Source organism: Pocillopora verrucosa, chromosome 1 (genome assembly GCF_036669915.1).
Source record: "Pocillopora verrucosa isolate sample1 chromosome 1, ASM3666991v2, whole genome shotgun sequence".
Classification (NCBI taxonomy): domain Eukaryota; kingdom Metazoa; phylum Cnidaria; class Anthozoa; order Scleractinia; family Pocilloporidae; genus Pocillopora; species Pocillopora verrucosa.
In genome coordinates, this window is record NC_089312.1 from 15,370,861 (window position 1) to 15,398,364 (window position 27,504).

General features: G+C 36.6%; 1 protein-coding gene across 4 annotated transcripts; it reads right to left on the reverse strand.

The window, feature by feature from the left end:
• Positions 1-8,891: 8,891 nt before the first annotated feature.
• Positions 8,892-27,220, reverse strand: LOC131789275 (nucleolysin TIAR-like). Of its 4 annotated transcripts, none has more exons than XM_059106342.2 (17): positions 27,160-27,220; positions 27,058-27,086; positions 26,861-26,957; positions 24,082-24,180; positions 20,367-20,424; positions 18,348-18,435; positions 15,047-15,122; positions 13,958-13,988; positions 13,660-13,722; positions 13,363-13,431; positions 12,968-13,060; positions 12,225-12,309; positions 11,853-11,928; positions 11,426-11,491; positions 10,920-11,056; positions 10,622-10,668; positions 8,892-9,798 (listed from the first exon to the last, which is right to left on the reverse strand). In XM_059106342.2, exons 1-17 carry the CDS (start codon positions 27,160-27,162, stop codon positions 9,644-9,646), a joined length of 1,272 nt encoding a protein of 423 aa, XP_058962325.1. In that variant the 5' UTR covers positions 27,163-27,220; the 3' UTR covers positions 8,892-9,643. The 4 variants fall into 4 exon arrangements, with proteins under 4 accessions (XP_058962325.1, XP_058962324.1, XP_058962327.1 ...); XM_059106341.2 differs by having other exon boundaries at positions 13,654-13,722; XM_059106344.2 differs by lacking the exon at positions 13,363-13,431.
• Positions 27,221-27,504: the final 284 nt, after the last annotated feature.

Below are 27,504 nucleotides of genomic sequence, written 5' to 3' on the forward strand. Positions count from 1 at the left end.
CGAGGGGACTGGGCTAGAACAGGTACGGAACGCCTTCAAGTACAGTATGGGTCTTCGGTTTTTCTTTCGATATTTATCAGGAAAAAATTTGGAAACATTGAGAAGCAAGGAATCCATAATAATCTGTCTATTTGCTTATTTTTGTCGAAAAAGAATGATTAGCGTCGTTATTGTAAGGCAAAATGTTTCTAAACTTAGCCCAAAAAATTGCATAACCTTGAGACACAGAGTAAACTCATGGGAAAAGCTTTCTGACCCTAGTACTAAGTTACCGGAGCGCACATCTGTAAGAATTATACTTGGACCATTCAAAGGAAAGGAAGAAAGAAAGAAGCGTCAAAACTTTCTCACCTTTGACGGATCTAGAAATGTGCTGCTCCACATTTGCCTCTGAAAAATGTCTCATCGTGTACGTCCGCCATTTCGGAAAATCGCCTTGTGACAAAGAAAGAGGGATTGGGCCGATTACAGGTCCGTAACGCGTCCAGAAAAATGTAGACCTTCAAAGGGGCAAGCGTAATCTCTACATGTGATAAGGATTTGTTCGAGTGCCTCGCCGGGTTTAGTCCATACTATTGGGATGATAATGGATTATGGTACTCACACGGACTAACATTTTTATTGGGTACAATTTCTTGCTCAAATTTGAGTAGCGCAGAACGCTTTCTCTGTTGTAACTAAGGTTTTCAAAAACCTCCCTGCTCGACACGAATGAGTACGTGGTAAATTGCATCAGACGTTTTATTTTCAAGACTACAACCAGCTACATTTATACCTCCATATAAATGCAATTAGATTTGACACACTCTCAGGTCAGATCTAGTGAAGTGAAATATGCATGTGCAAAGTTTATAAACGTTATCCAATTTAGGAATGCTTTGCTCCATTCTGACATGGCGCTGTAACAATCATTACGCTGTTTGCTGTTGGCTGAAAATTGAAAATGTCATTTTGGAAAAACTTCACGGTCTGTAAGGCTAGTTATATAAATAAATAATCATTCCAAATGCAATTTCAGTGAGCAAAAGGAATATACACACCTTAAGTGAATACCAACGAGGCGGGACGAAATTTCCAGCTGAGTTTGTCAGGGTTAGAAAACCCTGTTCCGTTTGTCTCATACGGCGTCTCCCTACTAACGAAGAACAGAAATTAATAAATGATTTACTACAGTGATTAGGTCTTATTCGGTTCGATTGTAGAACGGCAGTTCGTACCTCGTACGGAGAGCTTCGCTTTCTGAATGTACCTTGTAAAGAAAACTTTGCCTATCGACCATCTTCGCGGATAACATTTCAACAGACGCATAAACGCATAATGCGATGAATCAACGCGTCGCACGATGAATCATCGCGTCGCACTGCAATCGTACGGTTAATCAACCTGTAATTACAGTCAAATTTAGCTTCCCTACTCCCTTAGATGAATAAAAGCAATTGATTTTGCAATTTGGTGCCATAGATGCTTCCTATCCTATTCCTATCTAATGCCAGGTCATTTTAACCACTTTGAAAACAAGAACAATAAAAGGACATTCTAAATAACCAGAGCAAATTATGTACAGTAGAGTCTTTTTCCTTTGGGAGGCCATTTGTGCCAAAAATATGAATCACTAGGGATAAAACTGAATCGTTGGAGCTGGATATGAATCACTAGCTAAGAAACTCAGTAGTTGGTAATAGATATCAATCACCAGTGATAAAACTCAATCATTAACGCTAGCAGCAAATGAAAGTTTGAAATTAATTCAGTCTGTACTACCATTAAAATATGATTCGAAAGTTTCAACAGAGTGGGAGTTTTTCATGATCAAAATATATCCGATGGAATGTTATTGATCATGCTGGAACACAGCAATGAATCAATATTCTTCTCAGTAATGCTACAAACAAATGTCTGTGGGACCACCGCCTAAATAATTCAAAATATTAGAAGTTAAACTTACCTAAATAAGATGCCTCTGTTCCTTTTTTTTGACGCTATGAGTGAGAGGAAGTAGATGGTTGTAAGTTGTAAGATGATCCTCTACAATGCCAGACAACCAACTGCTACTAATCAGTATTACATCCATCTAGGTCAAGAGGTCGAAGATTCTCGGAAATCCGCGGAGTGGCAAAGCCGAACACCCTAAGCAGTAGATCCCATGACTCTTGAGAAACAAACAGGAACAACATGGCGGAAATTTAAAGCGCGAACCTGTGCTCGATAGTAATCCTTGAGAAATTGTCACACTCATCTGACGTTGTCATATTTACCTTTCAAAAGAGGCCGATCGCGAAGATTTCGTATTCAAGGAAAGAAGATTTTTTGTTCAAGACACTCGAAGTTTTTTTTTAAAGTTTAAAAAAATGCAAGAAATTTTATTTTTTCCAAAGCACAAGATCGTTCTCCTCATGTGCATGCGAATATTCTCTTGACATATATAAACAGAACGAAGCCAGTTTAAAAAAGAATCAGATATTCAGTATGACTGTCTAAATCATCATCAAGACGATCCAGGAGCACGTTGTGACCTCATTTTTCTGGTCTGTACTGTAAGTTATGGAACCTCCCTGTACATTGGTTTGGCCATAAATGTGGGTGGAAAAGTATTGGTCAGTAACTAAGAGTACAGACCTCAAACTTGGTTAGTAAGAGATATTCAATACTTGGAAGGAGATGAAATAAGTTCACAGGCACCATGCTCTTTGCTTTTATGATCTGCAAAGCTGACACTAAGGCTGAGATAATTGATGTTAATTTTTGCCGTTGTTTGACTGTTTTTAGGATGCTGAGAAAGCCATGAGGGAAATGTAAGGTATTTTTGTGATCTTGAATCACTCTTGAAATGTTTTTCTCTTAGTTTTTTCTCTATGAAAGGAATGTACAAAACTGGAGATGCAAAGTTCTCTTCTGCTGTTATAAATAATATCCAGAATTGATTTTTTAATGATTAATTCATAAACACACGATGAATCTGTGCTTTGTGATGACTTTATTTCTGTCAAAATTTCCCTGCAGAGATTAGGAAAACCTGTGTGGTTTAATTTAGATCAGCAGTCAAAAGGCAGAAACATACGAACTAACTGGGTGCCAGGAAAGCAATGGTACCAGGTGAGGGTATGGACTTGTTTATTAGTTTGTCTGTTGGACATGATCCCCAACTAAAGGAGCTGTTAATTTTTAAGCAAATTCTTTTTGTCAGCGCTTTAGGAAATGTTTATAGAACAGTAGAGAATATGCATTAGGGTGAACAGGGGTAAACTGAAAACTCAGTGTTTGAAAACTAAGCCAGAAATTTTTTCCAATCATTTAGATCAGTTCCCCCTTTAAGATTGACTAATTTAGACCAGATGCTAAAGTTCTCTGCCTGTTTTACCTCTAGTACTGATAAACATGTAACTTATCTTCATCGTACCATACTACACTGAAGGGGATGGGAATGGGAATGGGTTAGAACTGTAACCTGTCAACCAGAGGATGTGTTATTAATACAACACAAATTCTCCAATCTAATTAATAACAAAATTTATATCAGCTACACGGGACAATTAGACGCATTTTGATGTGCGCTTTTCTTGAATACAAAATCTTCGTGATCGGCCTTCTTTTAAGGTAAATGTGACAACTTCAGATGAGTGTGACAATTTCTTAAGGTTTCCTAACGAGCGAAGGTTTGCGCTTTCAAATTACCGCCATGTTGTTTCTGTTTGTTCCTCAGGAGTCATGGGATTTACTGCTTCGGGTGTTCGGCTTCGCCATCTCGCGGATTTCCGAGAATCTTCGACCTCTCGAGCTAGGTGGATCCAATACAGATTAGTAGCAGTTAGGTGTCGGGCATTGTAGAGGATAATCTGATTGAAAGAGCGTGCTCTTACAGCTTACAACCATCTACTTACTCATAACGCCGAAAAAAAAAGGAACAAAGGCATCCTGTTTAAGTAAGTTCAACTTCTCATATTTTGGATTATTTAGGCGGCGGTCTCACAGATATTTGCTCATAACATTACTGAGAAGAATATTGATTCATTGATGTGTTCCACCATGATCGATAACATTCCATCGGATGTATTTGATCTTGGAAAAGGAATATAACGTAACGCAATCCAGGGTAGCACTGACGATTGACCATTTTAGAACGGCAACTAAATTGAATTCAAACAGTTCGATTTGCTGCTAGCGCCAACGATTGCTTTTCATCGCTGCCGATTGATATCTATCACCAACTAATGAGTTCTATAGCTAGCGATTCATATCCAGCTCCAACGATTCAATTTATCACTAGTGATTCATATTTTTGGCACAAATGGCTTCCCAAAGGAAAAAGACTTAATTGTAGATCATTTACTCTGTTTATTTGGAATGTCCTTTATCGTAGTGGTTAAAATGACCTAGTGAAGTCATATTGCGCTCGAAAGGAACAAATTGGGTACACATTTCGACAGAAAAAAAATTGTTGTTTAGCTAGAAAGCATCTATGGCTCCAAATTGCAAAATCAGTTGTTTTAATTCATTAAAGGGAACAGGGAAGTTAAATCTGACTGTAAATACAGTTTGATTAACCGCACCATTGCAGTGCGACGCGACCTTGTTGATTCAATGATTCTTCATATCGTATTACGCGTCACGCATCTGTTGAAACCTTGTCCGCGACGATGGTCGATAGGCAAAGCTTTCTTTACAAGGCACGTTCAGAAAGCGAAGCTCTCCGTAATAGGTACGAAATACTGTGCTACAATCGAACCTAATTGGAACTTAGTATTACGACCACTGAACAAGACCTAATCACTGCAATAAATCATTTTAATAATCTTCGTTCTTCGTCAGAAGGGAGACGCTCTAAGAGACAAACGGAACAGGGAGCTCCTTTCTAACCTTGAAAAAGTCAGCTGGGAATTTCTTTCCGCCTTCTTGGTATTCATTTGAGGTGTATATATATTGTAAATCCTTATGCCCTGAAATTGTATTTGAAATGATTATTTATTTACATAGCTAACCTTACAGATCGTGAAGTTTTTCCAAAATGACATGAAAATGAGTTAAATTGTCAATCCGTACTTCAATGATTATTCTGGAAAGATTGTAGCACAGCACACCCAGATTAGTTATGTGGTTCGACATAATTTGCGCTCAGTTTACCAGCTTCAACTCTTAGCCTGTCAGTGGGCTTTCATTAACTGCCGCACGATCAGCGAAGCTGGTGTGATTCCGAGCGTCAAGCAAAGCTTCCGTGTGAGAGGTCTGTGAGGGGTCTGGCACTAAAAAGAAAAGGAAGAACGTGCAGGAACGCTATTGTTTTGTGAATAAGGCGCGGTCACCCACAAACACAGCATTATGATGGTGGAAAATGACAGGCTGATAGAAATGGAGAATGATGATCGATTCATTGAACATGTAACCAGAATCGTCCATTTATTTCTTTTGTTTTGTGTTTTGCGTCAATGCTTGATTATCGTAACGGGTTGCTAGGCGTTGTAGGGGTCTTTAGACATTACTTGAAGAGCATGCTTGTCCAACTGACTGCCATTTGCTTTGTCTTGTTCATGGTACAAGTAAAGAAATGGAAAATGGTAATCGATTTATTGCATATGTAAGGAGAATCGTCTGTTTATATTTTTGTTTTCCAAGAACCATGAGCTCGACCTCAAAGAAGCACGTTAACTTTGTGAGTGAACCTATGAAAAAAGTACGAAGATCCCCAGAATAGACAGCGTAATTAGTGGCAATATGAAAAGGGAAGGAATTGCTTACGCATATGAAGTGTTTGGGAAGTTCTTGGTTTTGAGTGAGTGGCTTAAACAATTTACAGCCAACAGTAAACATCGTAATGATTGTTAAAACGCCATGTAAGAATGGAACAAAAAATATTTTGAATAATGTTTATAAACTTCGCACAGATTTAATTTCATTAGATCTGACCTGAAAGCGTGTCAAAACTCACTACATTTACATGAAGGTATAAATGTAGCTGGTTGTAGTCTTGAAAATAAAACGTCTGATGGTTTTCACTAAGTACTAATTCGTGTCGAGCAGGGAGGTTTTTGGAAACCTCAGTTACAGCAGAGAAAGCGCTCTGTTCTACTCAAGTTTGATTAAGAACTTGTGTCCAATAAAATTTAGTCCGTTTGAGTACCAGAAACCATTATTACTTCCAATGGTATGGACTAAAGCCAGTGAGGCAGTCGAATAAATTCCTATCACATGTAGAGATATCACTTGCCCCTTTGGCGGTCTGCACTTTTCTGAACGCGTTACAGACCTGTAACGCGACCAGAAAAATGGAAATATTGATTGATTTGTCGTCGTAAATCGTTTAACATCATTCGGCTGGTTTTTTTTCTCTAGGAATAATGAGCGGTTCTTCAAGGCAGCACATTGATTTTGTCAACAGCCCCATGAAACAAAAACGGGTTTCCCAGCTCCCGGGAATAGGTTTTGTTCTTGGGGGAAAGCTGATTGACGCAGGAATTACCAGAGCATATCACGTTTTTGGCAAGTTTCTTGTCTTAGATAAAGATCGCATAGCGTTTTACGAGTGGCTGAGAGGCTTTGGAGCGGATGATGGCCAATGCACAGCATGTTTCAATGCCTTGGACGAATGGTGCAAAAGATACTTGGACTGACGATTAGAATTATTTGTAGATCTCCAGTGGTTGCAACGCCTTTATACTATTTACATTGAGTTTGTAATGTCAACAGTGTCAACGGTGTTAGCTCTATCTTTAGAATAACACTTGTAATGTAAACACCTCTGAATTAACGATTCATCCTTTGATAGTCGAGCAGGGAGTCTACGACAAATCCATTCAGTTGAGTCTGTTGAAAAGGTACTTGTCTTATTGCAGGACAGAAAGTCCCTTCCAAGAATGCGAACATTATGTATGCTGAAAAGCATTTACTTGTTTAATATCAGATATGTAATCCGTGCAAGGTGCCTTTTATTTTCGAAAACTGCGAGTGGCCAGTACATATTGGACTGACACAGACTATAGCTAGTGTCATTTACAATGGTAATAGCAGCAAATTGAGTCTATAATTCAGTGGGTGTTCAGAACAGAAAGACCTCGATACGAACTTAACTTCGATATAGATGATTGCGCTTAAGGTTCTTCTCTTCAGTAAAATTCAGCATTTAACACTCACTAAATGTTGTGTTATTTTCAAATTCAGCACGTTACAATCAGTTGATTTTAAAGCAACGCAATCCTCAGTCGCAGCCTACGGAAAATTTCAAACATTTTGGACGTGCCAGCTCTGTCGGTGAGATTATTTTTGAATGCGCCGAATTGTGCACAGGAGAAACAAAACACGTTCGTATTTAGAACCAGACTAAGTTTACTGATTATCATTATTTCGCGCACAGGATTTCATTTAATTCATGGAACATTAATAGGTGATAGAAAGCAACTGCCTGGATGGTGCAGAAAGGAATTCTCTTAAAGGGTTTATATTTTGTCAGAGTGACCGTCTCATCTCTTGCAAAAGTGAATGTATACCTGCTTTGTGACTCGTTTATGGATGAAAATATTGAGTACCTATGTTAGAGGGCCATAAACTTCTCTTTTTCCAACAAAGATAATACTCAAATGTAAAAGCACTGGAATTTCCGTATTATTTTTACCTCTGTTACTTGGTCTCCGAAGTTAGTAAGCTGACTAGAGGAGTTTAATGAGAACCTTTTCTTAAGAAGTGGCTCGGATTATGACGAATACGTCTTCCGAAAATTTCCGGAATTGACTTGAACTAAGATTTTACAGCTGAAGCGGCATGCGCTCTAAAGCTTCCACGCACAGAGATTATATTTTTCATTTTAACTTTATCTATTACTTCTTTTATATTTTACATCGTATCTGGATCAGTCAATGTATCAAGACAGCTTGTGGATTGAAAACGAAATAATCCAGCTTCAGGTTTGTGAACGCCAGGACTTAAAGTTGTGAAACATGAAATGCATTGGTATCCATTTTGTAGAGGCTTTGGTTCAGGCTTAGAGAGATTAAGTACCACAATAACGTCATGTAATGAGCGATTATGAACTTTCTACTCGTTGAACGCTCTTCGATCGGTAATAACAGCATTTCAGAACCATTTACACTGAGATGATCATGTAAATGCAGTGGTAGTATCCTTCAAAATAAGAGGTTTTACACAAACACTTTCAATCTACTGTGTTCTCGCTTATACTTGAGATGGGGCTATTTAGAATGTTTGCTATGAGGAGGTGGAAAAGTCTTTTTTAGTTCAAATGGGATGGAGAGTCTTTTGGAAGAGTTCAAACATGATAAATGCAGACTAGCTCTTAAGTAAAATCTCAATTATGTTAGCCAGCTGTCCATTCACTGAATTGCCCCGTGGTTTGAAAGATCTCAGGTGGGCATTAAAACTTAGAGACGTCCTCCAAATTATGTTTCTCACCGGTAAACCATTTGTAGACTGTGAACCACTGAGTTTTCAAAATAAACCTTTTCCACACGACAAAGGTGATACTTGATAGCCTACGAAACTAATATTGCTTCCGCTGGCATAGATTACTCTCTAACTCTCTTGCCCCTTCGCGGACTAGAAGACAATGTTCTGCGAGACATTTTTCAGGTGTAACAAAGAAATATGTTGCTTTGAACTCGACACACTGTAACATGTGACCTGTATCGCATATAAGGATACGTTTTGAGGATCGCTAGACTTGGGCATTTAGAATGTAACTAAGTGCTCATCAAGTTCCATCTACTAGACATTTCAATTGGGAGCTTAGCCGGGCTAGAAAAGTACTTTGATTCAGCCAAAAACTTTGCACTTTGCAAAGTTTGCATTTGTCATATTTATATGAGAGTTCCACAATAACAACCTCCTCACTTTCCGCACACCTGTGAAGGAACTGTTGGATGTCATTTGTACATTCACATGCGCACTACTTTGCAAAACGTCTCTTTTATTTCTTCTTTTCCTGGTCGCTGGAGGCGGCAGCGCATATATCCCTACATTCATACTTCGTCATTTTCCCCCAGAGCTTTCTGTTCTTTTCACATGACTACAAATACTAAACTGTTACACTACAAAAAGCACGACCAGCGAGAGAGAGAGATCCACATTCGACAAATGTACACAACTTTGTGACATGGAACACAGTTACTGCTATTTACGCAGCTAAGCCCAGCCCTGAACACCTTTTGTATGTTGAAAAAGTTCATTTTCAAATATTGCGGGGTTAAATTCTACAAAGAGCCACCAAATCGTAAGTGATATCGCTTTCATGGCATGAAAAAATATTGTTTATACGTTTAAAAAGGCGTCAGAGGTAGAATCCAAATCCAACAAAGGGAACGCAATAAATACAAAATATACTTTTTAAACTGTACAAAGTATACATGTATGGTTATCAGCTTTATAGTTAAAATGCTCTACGCACTACTGCCCTACTTTTTCAACACAAAAGGGTTCAATGCTACACAAGGATTCGCTTTTTTTATAGCCTGGATATTTTTTTTGGTTTTGTTTTCATCTGATGCGAGACGAGAGAATTTTGTGTTCAAAAACTTCGTTGCATATTTTTCTCTCAATAAATTGTTCCTCTTTCGTCTAGAGGATTCGTCTATTGTCAACTCTGTCGACGGTTTCTAAGTTAAATGATTTCTTTGCTCTTATACAGTGGTTTCTTGTAGTATCACTACTGTGTTGGGTAGCCTGCAGCCTGCTGCATGACGTAAGAAGTTGGATTGGCAGGGGAGGGAGCTCCTTGGTGATGAGGCCCAATCATACCCATCATCTGCTGATTCTGAGTGGGAGGCTGTTGACCAGCTGAAGACGCTGGCGACATTTGAGCTGAAGAAGAGCAAAGGAGGAAAGTGACTAAAGGGAAAGCGGTTGAATTTGATCAAAAGACCTTAAATGGTCGTGTTAGCGCCTAAAATGAGATGAGCTTGGAAATCAAGTCTGCTGGCTACGATCATGATCAATCCTATGCAAATATTAATTAACCCTGGTCTAAGATTAGCGATAGACTACAAGCATTCCCATTTCCTACATAATACATCACGCAAGTCAACAGAAGTCTTCCAAAAATATTCCGGCCCACTGTGAACTCTGGGAAGCCCGCACTCCTCGCTTGTATGGGTTCAGGTGGCGCCGGGATAAAACATTTTGTTTTTGGCCGATTTCCATTGATTTGCGCCAAGGCTTACTTCGGCAAATAGGGAATACTTAGAGACAAGTCATTTAGTCAGTAAAATGTGACGCCAGTGGAAACGGCGACCAACTGCATAACAGAGAGGAACACAAGGGGGAGGAGAGGTGTTACTCTGATTGCAAAACCGGAAACAACCTGAAAGCCTGAATTTGGGTGGGCTTAAGCTAGGAATATCCCTTTTCACCACGTAACCACAATTTGTGACGACAATAGGTGGCGAAGATAAATCGAAGTTCGCATTTGATCACGAGTCAGATGGGTGCGAGGAAGAAACCTTATAGCGTACGCATATTTAGACGAGTGCCTAACAACTTTTCTTAACAAGTGCACAATAAATAAGGTTATAGAAAACTCGTGTTTAAACAAACCAAATTCTTAGTTGGACAACCTAAAAACTCCACAGTAGCCACAGACATGATTTTCGAAAGGCTCATCTTTTCACAACTGACAATATCTCACCAGGATACCCCGGCATTGCTGCTTGCACAACTTGCATTGGTTGGTTTCTGTGAAAAGAGAAACAGAACATCACTAATTCGTCGCAATAGAAAATTAAAACCAACGAGGCAAGTTCTCTAATATGTAGAGATAAAATTGCAAGCCATCTAAATAGTATTTTGAAAGCGACTGACAACCGACAACCAGAGTATATAAACAAGCATGTTAGGTTCAATAAATACAGTAGTAATATCTTTCGAGAATATATTCAAAGCCCAAACATCAAGAGGCGACTGGACAGTGATACTTCTGGACTTACCCAAAGGGCTGCTGTGGATAGTAAACATACTGAGCTGCCGCTGCTGCTGCTGGGTACTGAACATACCCAGCCTGAGCCGGAGACTGCTGCTGCATGGGTTGTTGATTGTAAACTTGCTGATAATATTGTTGATAATACTGATGAGAAGAAAGATTACACATATCATCAGGCCAACCTGACTTAGTACATGGATCAAATGAGATACATAACTTTACCATGTAAACCATACACATGGGCGGAATTTAAAAAGTAATTCTGTGCAACAGCAGGGCATCAAAGCATGCAGTTAGTCCTTTCACTACCCAGATAATTTATTCTCCTGTATTTTAAAGAAGTGTTGAACTGCAAAGATGAAAATCCGTCTGAAATCATTCAGGCCCGACGTAATGACGAAAAAAGACAAAGATCTTCACACCTATAGATGGCTTCCAAGTTAGGGATAAAGGGAACTGCTAAGGTCGAGCGTTTTAATTCCCTAACTAACGAACGTAAACTTATCATAATACCTGCTGCCATTGCTGCATTGCTGATTGAGCGTTGTTCATATCTGTCTGTTCCTTTCCCCAAGAACACTGTGAAGAATAATTATACGTACAACTCAACCACAATACTTAACTGATGTCATTATTTCGCTTATCGAGTACAACTGAGTTTTCGTCAGTTCAAGAATGACCATAATCAAAAAGAATACGTCAACAAAAACGTTGCCTTGATGGAACATGTAACTCTCATAAGCAGTATTTAAATAAATGAGGGATAATCATTTGGGAGAATTGACTGTCAGGCCACCTTCATACATGTAAAAGTAATTTGCTCCTGAACATAATATGGGAAATTTAAATTTCGAAAAAGGTTATCAGGGAAATCTTGAGATAGGTGCCAAATATGTGTTCATTTTACCTAGAATTAAAGTAATCTTAGTGGTAAACTTACTTTCAATAAATTATCTCCTAGCACAGTTCTCTGTGATTTGTAAATGGCATCTAATGCTTGGTCATGTGTGTAAAATCTGTCGAATGAAGTTGGAAAGTAAAGTTAGCAGGTGGAATTAGGTGCATATTTACGATGAAACCTTCGCCAACAGTCAGAGTATTTGTACCAATTAACTTAGTCCCCTTTCCACATGGCGACGCCCTCTAAAGTGCGTCTCAACCGCAAAAATAACATCTTAACAATGACCCTCTAATAACTGGCTGACGAACGGTAATTAACAAGATTCCTTTGCTTTTATTTTTGTTTTGAGCTAAAAAACTGCACGGTTAGTGTACATGTATGTGCATGGTTCAATACTCAAGTCCAACTCACTTGATAAATCCATAAAATTTCTCTGGAAATATTTTGATGTCATAGATCTGTCCAAAGTGTGAGAAGTTCTGACGAAGTGTATCATCTGAAAAAAAGGCAAATAAGTTACAGTCTACTTCATCTCAGAAAGAATTAATTCTGTAATCTTCATCTGAACACATTTTACTTTATATCAAAATCACATTGTTGTTTGAAAATATTTTTTTGAATAACAGTCAGGGCTGGTTTCAACTTTTTCCAAACAGCACCATAAACAGATTTTAGGAAGAAAAAAACAGTCAAACAAAACAACACAATGTAAGACACAACAACACAACATTCAAGCAAGAAAGAATTGTTTGCCTTTTGGGGTGGGGAGGGGGAGGCCTTCAAAAGCTCCCTCTGACTTGTACACTCAGGCTTACTCAACAAAAATATAAATGTGGTTTTCTGAGTTAAACTTATATGCAGGGATAACAAAAGTCCCATCTATTGTCCAAGGTAATAAATCTCCCCCACCACCCCCCTTCCCCTCCTGGGCAAAACACTCAACAACTTTATTTGATTAGTGGGTAAAACCCAAGAAAAGGAATACTTTAATCCTAACCCAGAGTACCAGTTAAAAGTCTATCCTAGTTTGACTATAGATGCTGAAAGCTAGTCAGGGAAACAATAGAGTACTTGAAAGAAAAATTTGTCGCATATGCACATGACAGTACAGAGTCAATATTGCAATACCACAATAGAGAAATAAATGTAGTTACCAGTGCAACCCGGTGGAAGATTACCAACGTACACGGTGGAGTTATATGGAGAGGCCTGACGTGATATTTCTTCCAATGACAGTTGCTTTGTTGCTGAAAAGAAACAATACAAGCAAATAAATATTCAAGCATGTGCACCTGAAGTTGAACAGTACTGAGAGAATAAATATTGAAAAGAAGCATTTGACATCTTTACCCATTACTCAAAATATTTTTTCTATTTCTCCAGATTTTTTCCCCAATTCTCCCATGCAGCTGATATAAATTTTGTTATTAATTATATTAATTACAATGGAGTTGTATCAATAACACATCTTCTGATTGATAAGTTACAGTTGCATATTCCCATTCCCTTCAGTGTAGTGTGGTATGATAAAGGAAAGTTATATGTTTACCAGGAGTAAACCAGGAAGGGAACTTTTGCATCTGGTATACATTGGTCAATCTTGAAAGGGGGAACTGATCTAAATGATTTGGAAAAAAGCATTTCAACACTGATCATCACAAATCTCTGGTTTAGTTTTCAAACACTGAGTTTTCAGTTTACCCCTGTTCACCCTAATGCATATTCTCTACTGTTCTATAAACATTTCCTAAAGCGCTGACAAAAAGAATTTGCTTAAAAATTAACAGCTCCTTTAGTTGGTGATCATGTCCAACAGACAAACAAATAAACAAGTCCATACCCTCACCTGGTACCATTGCTTTCCTAGCAGCCCAGTTAGTTCGTATGTTTCTGCCTTTTAACTGCTGACCTAAATTAAACCACACAGGTTTTCCTAATCTCAGCAGGGAAATTTTGACAGAAATAAAGTCATCACAAAGTACAGATTCATTGTGTGTTTATGAATTAATCATTAAAAAATCAATTCTGGACATTACTTATAACAGCAGAAGAGGACTTTGTATCTCCAGTTTTGTACATTCCTTTCACAGAGAAAAAAACTAAGAGAAAAACATTGCAAAAGTGATTCAAGATCACAAAAATACCTTTCATTTCCCTCATGGCTTTTTCAGCATCCTAAAAATTGTCAAACAACAGCAAAAATTAACATCAACTATCTCAGCTTTGCAGACCATAAAAGCAAAGAGCATGGTGCCTATGAACTTATTTCATCTCCTTCCAAGTGTTGAATACCTCTTGCTAACCAAGTTTGAGGTCTGTACTCTAAGTTACTGACCAATACTTTTCCACCCACATTTATGGCCAAAGCAATGTACACAGGCCAAAAAGCAAATGGAAAAGGGAGGTTCCATAACTTACAGTACAGACCAGATGTTTATTTCATCTCTACATTCAGATAGAGGGGGAAGATTCACTTCAAATAAACTTTTGAATTTAGCTGGCCATACAGTGAAATATGACTTACTAAACTGACCAATCATAGCACACATACTAATTGAGAAATATAACAAAAATATAGAGACAGAGCATGAAATTAACTTTTCACTTCTGGCCTGTGGGTTGACAGCAAGTCAGATTTATATAGCTTAAGTTATTTTTCATGATAAAAAATGTCAGCTTTAAGTTATCATGATACTGACAAGTCATTCCCAAGAACTCACAGCAGAAACTTAAAACTGGAAGAGACTACAAAAAGAAGCATGTCACTTAGAGCAGCAATCCTTGTTCTTAATTTTCTTTTTCTATTCAATTTGTACTTTCCTATGCTATTTAAAAAAGAACAGATCACGATGAACTAAAGTTAAGTAGTATTTTTCATTTGGCTCAAGAGCACACATGAGATCACACATGGTGTTCATACATGTTAACAATTTTTAACCCTTCTGCTCCCAACATATGATTGTTGATTCTCCCCTTTGGCTGTTTTGCATTTCCTTGTAACTTGATTACCAGAATTTGGTTTTAGATCAAGAGAACAACTTCTGCCTAATAACTTTGAGTATTCTCATTACATGTTAATCAATTCTGAGAATTAAAGGGTTAAGTGAGGGGAGAAGTAGGTGACCAAGTTGCAATTCATTTTAATTCTGATTAAGTATTGTGAATTTTCTAATCCATGACTACTATTGCTAAAAACAAATGGAGTGCATTGCCTCTAACAGTTTCTTACATACCTCCTTTTTGACAAATGATACAAAACCATATCCCTTGGACTTTCCAGAAGTAGTATCTTTTACAACACGACAATCCCTGAATGAAAGTAATACAGCAGTTTTTATACTAACTCAGCATTTTCAAGGATTACTTTTTCTTACAAAAACTGGATACAAAAGAAGCAAACAATCTTCAGAATTACATTTCCCTAAATGATAATGATTAAAGAAAATAATTATGCTAACAGCATGACCTAAAAAGAGTGAGGATTATCTTATGTTAAATGTAAAACTTTCTGTTGCAACAACCTTGGTTATAACCATAGCACAGGCAACCCTTAATTCAAGGCAAACATTAAAATCATAATTGAAAGCTTTGCCTTCAGAGCAATTTCCAAAACAGTCCTCTTACAATCTACAACAAATATGTAACTGTACGTAGCGAGAAACTATTTTGTCTCCTTGGTTAACTCTGACTAATCTACTGATTAAGATGATAAAAAGAAGAAAAAACAAGCAAGGAAATGGCATACATCGCCTGGGCGGGATGCAATTAGTGCACATTCATCTGTATTCAAGCAAATAAGGAAGGAAGTGTTACAACAAGTACTACACTAAGCATGGTATATAATATCACAAATATGAAACATGTTCAATGCATCACAAATTGGACTATTGGTAAACTGAAGGGTAATATTCAGCTTATAAAATCAGCTTAACAAATAGATTCCATGTTGCTGTGCATCTGCCTAGAAAGGATCACAGATGATTCCAAAATGTGTTCAGAACAAAAAAATGTCTAACAAGGTGCAGCAAAGTGTGTTGCCGATGTTTTCACCACATTTTGGCTTCTTTTGTGCACTATTGCTAACCACACCCACAGTAACATGGAATCTATCTGTTAAATATAATAGAGAAGAAAAAAATTGCCAAAGTAATGTCATCTTTGTGTCTGTCCTCCAATAGATCATGAGTATAAACCAATCAAAATGTGTGCAATGATACAAAAACTTTGCAGTGATCTGCAGTCTATGGACCATGATTTTTAACACCATGATGGTTTGCCCACCATAATTCAGCCACTTTCAAGTACCCGGGGAGATTTAAAACACTAGTGACATCTAACTATGTGCTACATGTAACACTCCATGAGTAGGCCTTCACATAGGTATGTAAACACAGATTTATCAAGTCGAACACACAACAGAGTCAAGTTAAGGGGGGCAAATCATACTTTATAAGCCCAAATCCATAGCCTTCATTTAAATCAGCTGCACGATACATTTAAAAAATGCAACTTGGAAGGAATTTTGCAGAATACTATACAATCAGTTTAAGATAATTTTATAGCACAATCTGTAATAAAAAGCGAATGGTAAATAAAAGCAATCCAGATGGAAACACCTCTCACTAACTGAGTTTGAAGTCTGCACCAAAAGTTATGGACCAATTTTTTCTGATTGGGATTATGGCCCAAGCACAAAGTGTGCCAGCCATGAATCCAAGCAGAAAATAAGAAGGTTCATAACTTACAGTACAGACCAAAAAAAAAAGGTTTGTAAGATATCTGTTACTTCTCTGGGTTCAATTAGAGGGGGGAGAATAAAATGCAAACAAAAATTCTTGAATTTAGCAGGCTGTACATTGTAATATGACCCACTAAATTGACCATTAATAGCACATGTACTAATTGAGAGATCTCTTTTCCCACTGAACTGTACAGAACTACTTAATGGAAGGATCATAACTCACCACCTCCAATCTTCAGTGACATGCACAACTGAACACATTGAATTTGAATACTTGGATTGCATGAGGTAGGTAATAATTCAGTGAGACTTTCAAAGCCAATTTCTTTATTTTCCACCCTTGTTCTTAGTGGCCAATTTTTTTAGGTGTGTGTGCCTACTTCCTGTTTTCCAGTTATAGTGTAAAGGAACTGAATTGGCTTTTTTTTCCAGAAAACTTTCTCTTTCATATTAATTCCAAAATGTTTATTCTCAGGAGAGTTTTGTACTTGAAATAGTTAGATAGCCAAAACTTATCATAATTATAGTATTAAAAAAAAATTGAAAAGATAAAAAAAGCAACCTAACTTCAACCACTCCCATTCTCAGCTTTGCATTGGTAATCACTGCAAACCAAAGACTTTGTCATTTCTGAGCTTGAAGTGTAATTGAAGAATTTGGTGTAAATGATTGCAGTGGCAATGCATGCAAAATACAGAACATGCAAAAGCCACTTGGAGTTTATGTTCTCTTCATATGAATAAATGTTTCACCACTCAGTGTACTCTCCCAAGTGGATAAGCCACTGGTCCATTACACTTAACCTAATAATAAACCCTTTAACCCCTAAGAGTGATTGGCAGTATCACTTTTGAATCAAACACTAAGGTCATGAGAATGAAGGAAATGATAACCAATTTAGGAAGCTCCTGATTTTCAGGCAAATTCTCATTGTTGGTGCCATAGAAAATGTAGAGGAGTGCAGATAATATCAATACCAATGTTAGGGGGTAAAGGGTTGAGTGACACACAATACTCCTAGTTTGTTACCTGGCAAAAAGAAAAGTTTAACAGCCATTCTTTTTAGCAATAATATTAAGGACAGCAATGCACCCTTCTGTATACATTATCTAAAAAGTTTTTTTTTTTACTTGAAATACTTTAGTAAAGCAGACTGAAGAAAAATCATAGAGTAAAAGAGTTTCTTAGTTGCTAGTTTGTTTGTTTCCTCTTGTTGAACTTTTAGGAAGGTAAACTATTTGATCTCTGTTTTGACCAAAGATGGTGTAATTATTAATGTTATGGAACAGCTCTAATCTTCAGCATCCATATGGTTTAGTCCTTGAGGAATAGGTATTAAAACCAAAAACCAAGTACATTTTTCAGACTTTTCTTCTTGTGACACTTTGCATATAGAAGTGGACAAGTATGGACAATTCAAAATTGATGGTTACTGAGTAGATCAGTGACTGAGAAAAAAAAACTAATGGGGTTTTGTGCTATCAATTTTGTTTGGTTCATCATTCTCCATGTATACAATGCAGTATAAGCAAACAGGTGTGAAGTACGCTTGATGCATCTCTCCTCAACATTGACTGGATTATTTCTTTGAAGATGGCATAAAATCAGAGGTATCAAAATGTATTAGCCAACCAGATCTAATTGGTTCATGTAAATTTTCACACAGTCAACATTTCAAAATATAGAGGATGCTGAAGATTAACACTGATGTTTCACCAATTGCATACAGTTCAATTGTAACACTTATGTGATATATGTAGGAAATAATAATTAAAAAGAACCCAGATACTTACGATACTTGTCCAAAAGCAGAGAAAGCCTTATAAAGACCCTCATTCTCAATCTCTGGGTCAAGGTCACCCACAAATATGTGATAATGATCTGAAATGATAACACAAAACCAAACAATGATTAATAATTCTAGCTGAGACACAACAGATTTATTGAAAAAAAGCCTGTCAAATGGTTATCTGGTTTCCACTGTCATGGTGGCTGGCATGGTAGCTGAGCTCCTTTATAAAAGTTGAAAACTAAATGGCTTTGGAAAAGTGTAATATTCTAGTTTTTAATGATTCTGCACTTTAATTAGTTTATAGTCTGAGGTATTTGTCTATCCAGAAAGCTTCCAGCTTCTATAAACACTCAATATACATCAGAATTCTGAATAAAAAGAAATCTATGAGTTCTGAGATTTAGCAACAAATTTCTTGCTCAATAAAGGCGAAGGTAATGTACAATGGAGGCGATAAACTCTTAGGGACAAAAATTGGCAGTTAAGACCGCATATGGCTACTGATATAGCACAACTTTTAGAGCATTGAAAAGAACCAGAGGTTGTATGATAATGCTATAAGGTAGCATTTTCTAATTCCATTGCGATTCCATCATTCCATTGAATGGTGTCACCCTATTGAACTGAACATATCATATTTCAGACCTTGCTCACTTTGCAAATTTAGCAGCTCTTGTGAGCATTTGTTGCTGGTTGAAATGGTAAAATCATCTCTATTCAAATAAATAACATTTTTCTTCAGAGTTTCCACAATGTGTAGACCAAACCTATTTAGATATTTCTGCAAGGAAATTTTTTTTTCAATAACATGCTGGAGAAGCCATTGCAAAATTATTGTCACGGTTAGAACTGAAAAAAATATATCTTTACATCTACTGGGAACAATTTGTTGTTTCAAATGGTAAAATGCTCTCTCTTTTAAGAAAAAAATTATTCTATAAATTTTCATGATGCCCCAATCACTCCTTTTAAGACATTTTTGCAAAGTAAACCTTTCTCTTTTCACACACCCTTCTGAAATGATTGTGAGATGTTTATTTTCTTCTATAGTACACTAAGAGATGAACAATAAGATCAGATTCAAAGAAATTGTCACTAAGCATTGAACAACCAAAGATGTTCCAAAACAAACCAAAGCCAAGAGTGAGGGATAAAAAGTGAGGGATAAAAAACTCTGCAGAACTCATTGTGGACAAAGAAGTAATTGGTATTTTTTTGCTACCCTCACTCACTCCACAGGACAACAATATGGCTTTGCCTCCATAGGAGGCAGGAGCCATAAAAAGATAACAACCATTTTTTTTTGTTCTAGAAAGGTCAGAGAGATACATGTATATTTAGGTTGTTTAAGCACAGAGCTGTCATTCAGTTGTGACAGCATTCCCTCCCTGTCAAACTTGACTGGCTTTGAAAGAAAAAAATTGCTCAATCAAGTGGAGGTTGAATTCATGTTGTCAGAACCAATCTGTCAAACACATTGATGATTTGACAAAGATTGCTTGTGGATTAATTGGGAAAATGGGTTAACACCATACTAATAATATAATTGAAAATACCCTTACATAATAGACCAGGAACAAGAGCTGGCTCTCCACAAAAATCTAGGCAATTTTGCAGGAGAAAATATCCAAGAAAACTTCAAGTGGAAGTGGTTAATATTAATGAGGTCACCAATAAATTACTTCAAACCAATGATTCTGGAAGTCCTTAAATCAACCATGAATCCAAGCCTCTTAATATTACAGTAAACATGAGCAGTTCTCATAGGAAATCTGCAAAATCACGTTTAGGCATTTCAATGCTTGACCCCTATAGTTCTTGAATACCAAGCTTATAATCCAAAGCAGAACTTTTCAAAACACAGAGAGAGTGTGAGTGTATACGAGATAAAAATAGCAAAGGAGGAGTCTGATTTCTTTGTTGTAAATCAATGAAATAAGCCATACAAATCTCATCACAAATAAAAGGAGATGAGTCTGCAAATTAAGTGTTCAATGATGAAGAAAAATTATGTACTCACTACTTGTGTCTTTCCTCATGCCTCCAGTGTTATTAGTCGCCCAGTTCACCTTAATATTCTGGGCAGGACATGCAAGGGAAGAAGAAAGAAACAATGAACATCATCCATTATTAATCACTAATTGATCTTCTTATTATAGCACTCCTCTGGCTACTGGTGTTCACTCCATTATGCAGGTGGCCAACAGTGAAGCTTGCACAAGAATCCTAAAAGAGTCTCTGACCACAACGCAGTTACAATTTAATCATCCCAGTGTACTTGACTTACAGCAAATTAGTGGTATACTGATTCTACTATGTGATCACCTTAAATACTAATTTTACAAGCATAAAACCAACATCCAGTTTTCAAACACAGGTGATTTATCTGCTTCATCTACAGATGTTTTCCATTGCAGGGAATGCAGTATTTATTAATTCTACTCCTTAGACATGACAGATCTGCCATTTGGAGGGAACCCATTGGTCCAAAGTGAAAATAATTATATTCAAACCTGTCAGGCTTAAAACCACTGGAATATAAATAAGTCTCTGAAATTAAAACCCCATGGGTCTCTTCTGTAACATCTCTTTAAGTCCACAAACAACTCCCACTATTCAGAGCTCACCTGTCCTCTTTATGCAAACAATAGACCTGTACTAAGCTCACTACAACTTTCAAACAAGAAATGGGAACTAGAAAACTAATAAAAGTATCTCGCTTCTACACAACTCTTGATATGTTTTGAATTAAACCAAACTAATTTTTAAACACATCTGGGTGTAAACATGCCCATTGTACTAAAAATACTTTCACAACTTGGGAAAAAACATCTCCAGCTACAGATCAAAACTTGGATTGGTTTCACCAATAACATTAACAATTGGATTCAAGAAAGTTAATTTGCTTAATCCATACAACTACCTTTTTTCCAAAACAAGACTGAATCAATCTAGTTAACATGTTTTGCTTTATTTTTTTCATTTAAATAATCCATTCATGGCTTGCCCCTTCGTTAACAAAGCTTGTTTAAGCCAGCAGGTGTAGTGAAACCTCTCTGAGCATCAATATCCAAAAAGGTAGGAATCTATTCATTAAATTCAAGATATTTTCAGCCAGAGTGACTACAATAGAATAATTGGCAGTCAAGGAACAATAAAAATTCAAGAATACAGGATCTGATGATGAGGATAGAGAACAAACTGTTTCTCAGTCAAACAACTACCAGTACCTGGTAACCCCCTTGGTTAGGACTTTAGGTGGTAATTTGCATGTGGCTACTTTTCTTTCTATATGACACCAAAAAAACCCTTACAGAATAACCTGATGTTGCTTATGAATCTCAATTTTTTGTTTAATTTAAAAAAATCAGTTTGATACCTGTGACTGACTCAACTAGGAACTGAATATCATCTTTGAATAGTTCACAAATTTTCCGGAATAAAACCATCACAGTGAAAACACTACCTTAAATGTGACAATCACTGTCACATTAGTGACAGAAGTACATTTGGATGAGAAGGTTAAGGAAAAATTGTTCTTATACAATTTTGTTTCCCTAAGAACTCCCTAAAAAGTAAACCTTCAGCCACTTGAAGGTGAAAAAGATAGGTGTAAAAAAAAGGTTTTGAAAATTTGTCATCAGAGTTATTTCAATTTAATTTGCTACATCACAAAAATGAATTCAACTAGAACACAAGTTAGTATTCTCAGTCACAGCAATAACGGTAGTTCACTAAGTAGATCTTAGAAAAAAATGAACCTGCTTGTCAAATCCCAATGGCATTATTTAACAAGGAATTTCCCCTTGAGTGCTGAGCCTAAAAAAATTTTTAAAATTCCAAAAAAAAGCACATGTATCTATACTGACAACAGCATCAATTCTGGAAACCTTCCCTAGGAAGCAAGTTTCCATCCTTGAAAATAACACTGATCATCCCACCTAGAAAATGATTTTGCTACCACAAAACAAAAAGAAAATAACTCTAAAACCAAGCATGAAATTCTGTATGTAGACAATTACATTATCAACACAATTCCTTTCTAGACAACTAGGTATCACATGCAAAGAACTATGTGAATGCATTTAATCACTGTGAAAGTTCCCAATTTCACATACATGTAGTAAACCTCATCTATGATGCAATGTAGATATACTACTTTGTTTTGACTAGAAAGTAACTTGGATCACAAGGTGCTATTGATCTAGGGCTAATCAAAATAAACTATAGTGCATTCTAGAAGAAAAAAAGTTCAAGGTCATTTGGAAAAAAACCATGGTTACTGTTTTTATGCATAACAATCCTACAATCATTCTAATTTGGAACAACTTAATTGGAGGAATGCACAGAATAGCATTGACAATCATTTCAACATATCCTCTTTAGAAAAAAAAGTTCCAATTTAGTCTTTATGAAATTAGGAATGTTTTTCTAAAAGTAAATGAAGCATCAACATCTAAAAATCAAAATAAACTATAGTACATTTTAGAAGAAAAAAAGTTCAGTCATTTGGAAAAAAATCCATGGTTACTGTTTTTATGCATAACCCTCCTATGGTTGTTCTAATCAAGAACAACTTAATTGGAGGAATGCACAGAATATCATTGACAATCATTTCAACATATCCTCTTTGAAAAAAAAAAAGGTTTCAATTTAATCTTTATGAAATTAGGAATGTTTTTCTTCAAGTAAATGAAGCATCAACATCTAAAAACATTGATCAAATCACACAGCCTAGATAATTAACTTGCCAACCACTGATTTGTCAGAAACAAAACAAATGCTTCAACCCCATAAATCTGTGTAAGCTACTGCATCTCATTTGTATTGATAAAAATGAATGATTGCTAGTATTTCATTAGATCCAGGATACCTGCCAGCTTAGTATGTGTAGTCAATGCCCTGACCTCTAGATAAAAAGGTCCCAATTAAATCCTAGCCCTGCTATTGTGTTTTGTTTTTTGACAAGACACCTTGTATCTATAGTGCCTCTCTCCACCCAAAAGTACAAATAGGTATTAAAAAAAAAACTCTCAAAGCCATTTGGAAAATACTCGCAGGTTACTAGACAATGGACTGGCATCTCAACCAAAGGTAGAAGCAAAACTCCTTGTCATTTCAAGAGAATGTACCCCCAGATTAGCATTGGCAGTAAGGGGGTGGTCTAGTGGACAATAATTAACCTAACCAGTATTTCATTATTTCTGAGCACAGTTAGAGAGAGACAGAATCTGCATCAGTTTGAGGATGTAGGATCAAAGAAATATTCAGAGCTTATTTGCAGGTTAAAACGCTTCTCATTTGATACTGAAATCTGTTATAGATCTTTGCATTGAGTTTAGTTTTAGAGCTGGTAGGTTAATCAGATTACAAGCCACAAGGCTTGTCCACATGTTCTTCATCCCAGTCTCAAGTACATGAAGGAACTTGAGTGCTCTGACTCCCCTTCCCCCCCTCCTACTCTCCTGCCCCCCCTCCCATTAGGATTCCAGTCTGTCACAGGGTTACCTCAACATTTCCTCTAGATTTTCTAACAATTTTCTGTTACCAAGAGGAGAGAAGTACTGTAAGAGTTGAGTGTCTTGCCCAAGAATACAACACAATGACCCAGCCAAGGCTCATACCAGGATATCTCAATGCAGAGCCCCTTGCACTGATAACTGCAAGAAGATGATTAGTACTTATTTCATGTGCATGCACATGTATGTCTACTATTTGGATGGTGTACCACTTACCTTGTCATAAACAGTCCTATTATTCATGGCACAAAGGGCATATTCTGCATCTTTCCTTTTTTCAAATTCCACAAAACAGTATGGGTCTGTTGATGAGCTCTAAAGTATAACAAAGGTGAGACTGGTTAGATTCTCTTTTGAAATGATTTGTTCCTGAGACTTAAGAGAAAATAGCTATTAAGATTAGTCACTACTGATGAACTGATGACAGTTATTGGCTTGCCAGAAGGAAGAAAAAAGAGTGTTGTCATTATGTGAAGTTTGATCATGCAAAAAAAGCTACTTTCTTTTAGATGAAAAATACAAATTTGTGAATGCAAGAGATATATTAGGAAGCTCCAATCACCATCTGCTGATTTCACAGGATAAAAAAAAGCTTGCTATTTGAAAAAGGGGCTACTTTAGATGGCTATAAGAAGTTGAACAAAGCTAGGAACTTAAATGCAAATATTTTAGCTTGTTTTTTATCCATGTGTGACAAAAAAAATCTCAGAGTAGATGAATACTCTTTAGGAGCAATCAACTGGCTTAGTAAAGAAACTACTTAATAACAGCAATAAAAGCCACAAAAGGTAACCAGCAATAGAGAAGCAGAGAAATTAGAGATTGTATTAAAGAGAATGCAATGTCCTCACAGAGCCAATAAAGCACTGTCTATTCTTCTCATTAATTTTCTAAACATATTGACTTGATTGTTATATTGATCCTTGTGAAATATTTAGCATCTTTACTTGTTCTCCTTCCCAAGCCTTTGAACCTTTAAGATGAAGTACAGCAGGCAGAGAGAAATTTGAAAGATGGCCCTTTGTATAGCTGCTATTCATAAGTTTAGTTTAACACCTACATGTAGCTCAAATTCAATGGATTTGAAACTCAAAGTGGGAGATTATCTTTTAATTTACAAATAGTCTTTTATCCTTTGACCCTTAGGAGTGACTAGCATGTAACTTCTCCTTACAATATCATCCCTGAATCACATATTAAGTTCATGAGAACAAACAAAATAATCACCAACTAAAGAAGCACTTAAAGCTTTGTGCTTCAAACTCAAGAGATACATGTGGTCTTATCAACCTGAATCTTTTATTTCTACAGTGTAAATATCACTGTAAATCAAGGAATATTTTATGATGTTACTGGTGATGTACAGTAGTGTGTACATAACATCACAAAGTTTCAAGTCAAAATTTTCTTGTTGTACTAGTGCTAGAAACATGAGACTAGAATTTTTTTCTGACAAAACATTTAAGTTAATCATTAAATCTTAATCATAAAATCTAGAAAAGAAAGGGTGGGAATAGAAAAGGAAAATTAAACAAATCTCATAACGACAGTGAAAAGATTTAGATTCAATCCTGAAATGAAAAAAGAGAGAGATCAAACTTCAGACTCCACTGTCATATTGTAGAATAACCCAATAACAAGTCACAGTAAATAACAAAAATTTACTCAGATATCTACATTGTCCTTAAAAATACAGAACTCATCAAATCATCTTTGAAGTTGTCCAGAAGGAAGGAACTTAAAACTATTTTAAAAACAGCTTGAGAATATCCATAAAGCAAGCCTTTTAGCAAAGGATTCAAAGGTTCTTGGAATTTTGATGACTGGACAAATGAGTGAGAAAGTTTGCTTTCACAGTGGGAGAATCTCTTAGCATCTAACCACACAATGACTTTGTCACGGCACTGTAGTTTTCCTAACTTTGCTAACCTGTATGATGTTACGTAATACCCAAGTTAAGATATCTCATCATTTTAAATCATTTGACAAATACAAACCTGGTATTAAGTCTATTAAAAATCAAGCTAAAGCACCAGGCATTTTGCAGATGAGAAAAAATAAAGCGAATTATAGTTGACTTGAATCCCAGAAAATGGCTTTTCCATTAACTGGTAATCGTTTCACATTCTAAAGATGCCAACTAGAGTTACTTCCTCATAAGTTCTAGAGTGTTCATCAGAACTATATGCATATCTGAGCTAAAAAGTAAAATGAAACCTCCCAGAGTATGTAGTTCCATAGTACTGTACTCAATCTTTCTAAAAAAGTTGTACTTGGAGCAAGTTCTAAAGTTCTTTTCTTGGTCCAGTTCTGGGTGTAAAGTCCTAGAATTATGTTTTGGTGTCACAAGACCACAACACATCTTTTTCCATCATACATTTTGGCATTTGCAGTTTCCTTTGGAGTGAATAGTTACATCTTTGAAATAGGATAATTTTTCAAATCGGCACGAAAACACAGTAACTTCGTAAAAAGTTCTTTTCTGAATGAAATTTTCCCGCTGACAGAAAAATTTAACACCGGAAGTATGGAGGAAGAGACCTACATGCATTTCGGTGTAATGAAGACCTCGTCGAATAAAAAAAGAATTAATTCGTCTCCGTCTCAGAAAATGGTCATCAATTAAAATAAGAAAGCTCTTATTAACTAATTTTGTCAAAAGGCAATTCATCAAGGTTTTCATACCACCAATTAAGACATCTACATGGCAAAGAAAATTAACGTTCACGGAAACTAGCGCGTAGGTGTGCTTACAATTTCAACAACTACTGACAACGTCACGATATGATTCAAAGTGAAAGAAAAGGGAGAAACATCTCCAAACTAGTCAAATACGTCTAATGGTGATGTAGACAAGTACAGGCACCCTTCTACAAACGAACAAGTGGTAAATTTGCAAATAAAATAGGCTTTAATCGTATACGATCGACAAAGCCGGCCGGCACTTCTTACAAGTAAAACATAATTGAAAGAACATACAACAAATAATACCCACCGCGTTAATCATCTTGCATCTAACGACCTTTCCACATTTAGAGAAAATATCTTTAACAAACTGTTCGGTGCAGCGACGATCCAAGTTCCCCACGTAGCTAGAGTGATTAACGAAAAATGTGTTAGCGTACGACAGGGTGCAACTTCCTGAACTAGGAAACCAAAGATCTACGATACTATGTCAGCTTTTTCACTTACAGGCTGGTTTTCTTGTCGTCGATGTCGTCCTTGAAACAGAAAATTCATTCGTTAGTGGGAAGAATAGGGAAAAATCGCGCGAACTTTCTTTTTTTCACTTACCATTGTGGCTATATCAAAAGATGGAGTATATACGAAGAAAGTTCAAGGGAAGCCACTATTGCGCGCGCATTAATTTATGTGACGTCATAAAGTTGTCGCACGGAGCTCTGGGAAATTCGAGGTCTTGGAGTGGAGGGCATGGGGAGAGATACTGCCAGTACAAGGCCAAGACTGAACTTTTTTTTCCCTGCCTTTCAGCTGTTTGAACGGGAAGATGAAAATATCGACATCTGCTGTGAACATGATGTGTTGATGGTTTTGATGTACTCAACGAATCAAAGAATAGAAAACGATAGTGGAAATAGCTTAAACTGTTGGCGCTTGCCATAACATTCCAGAACAAGA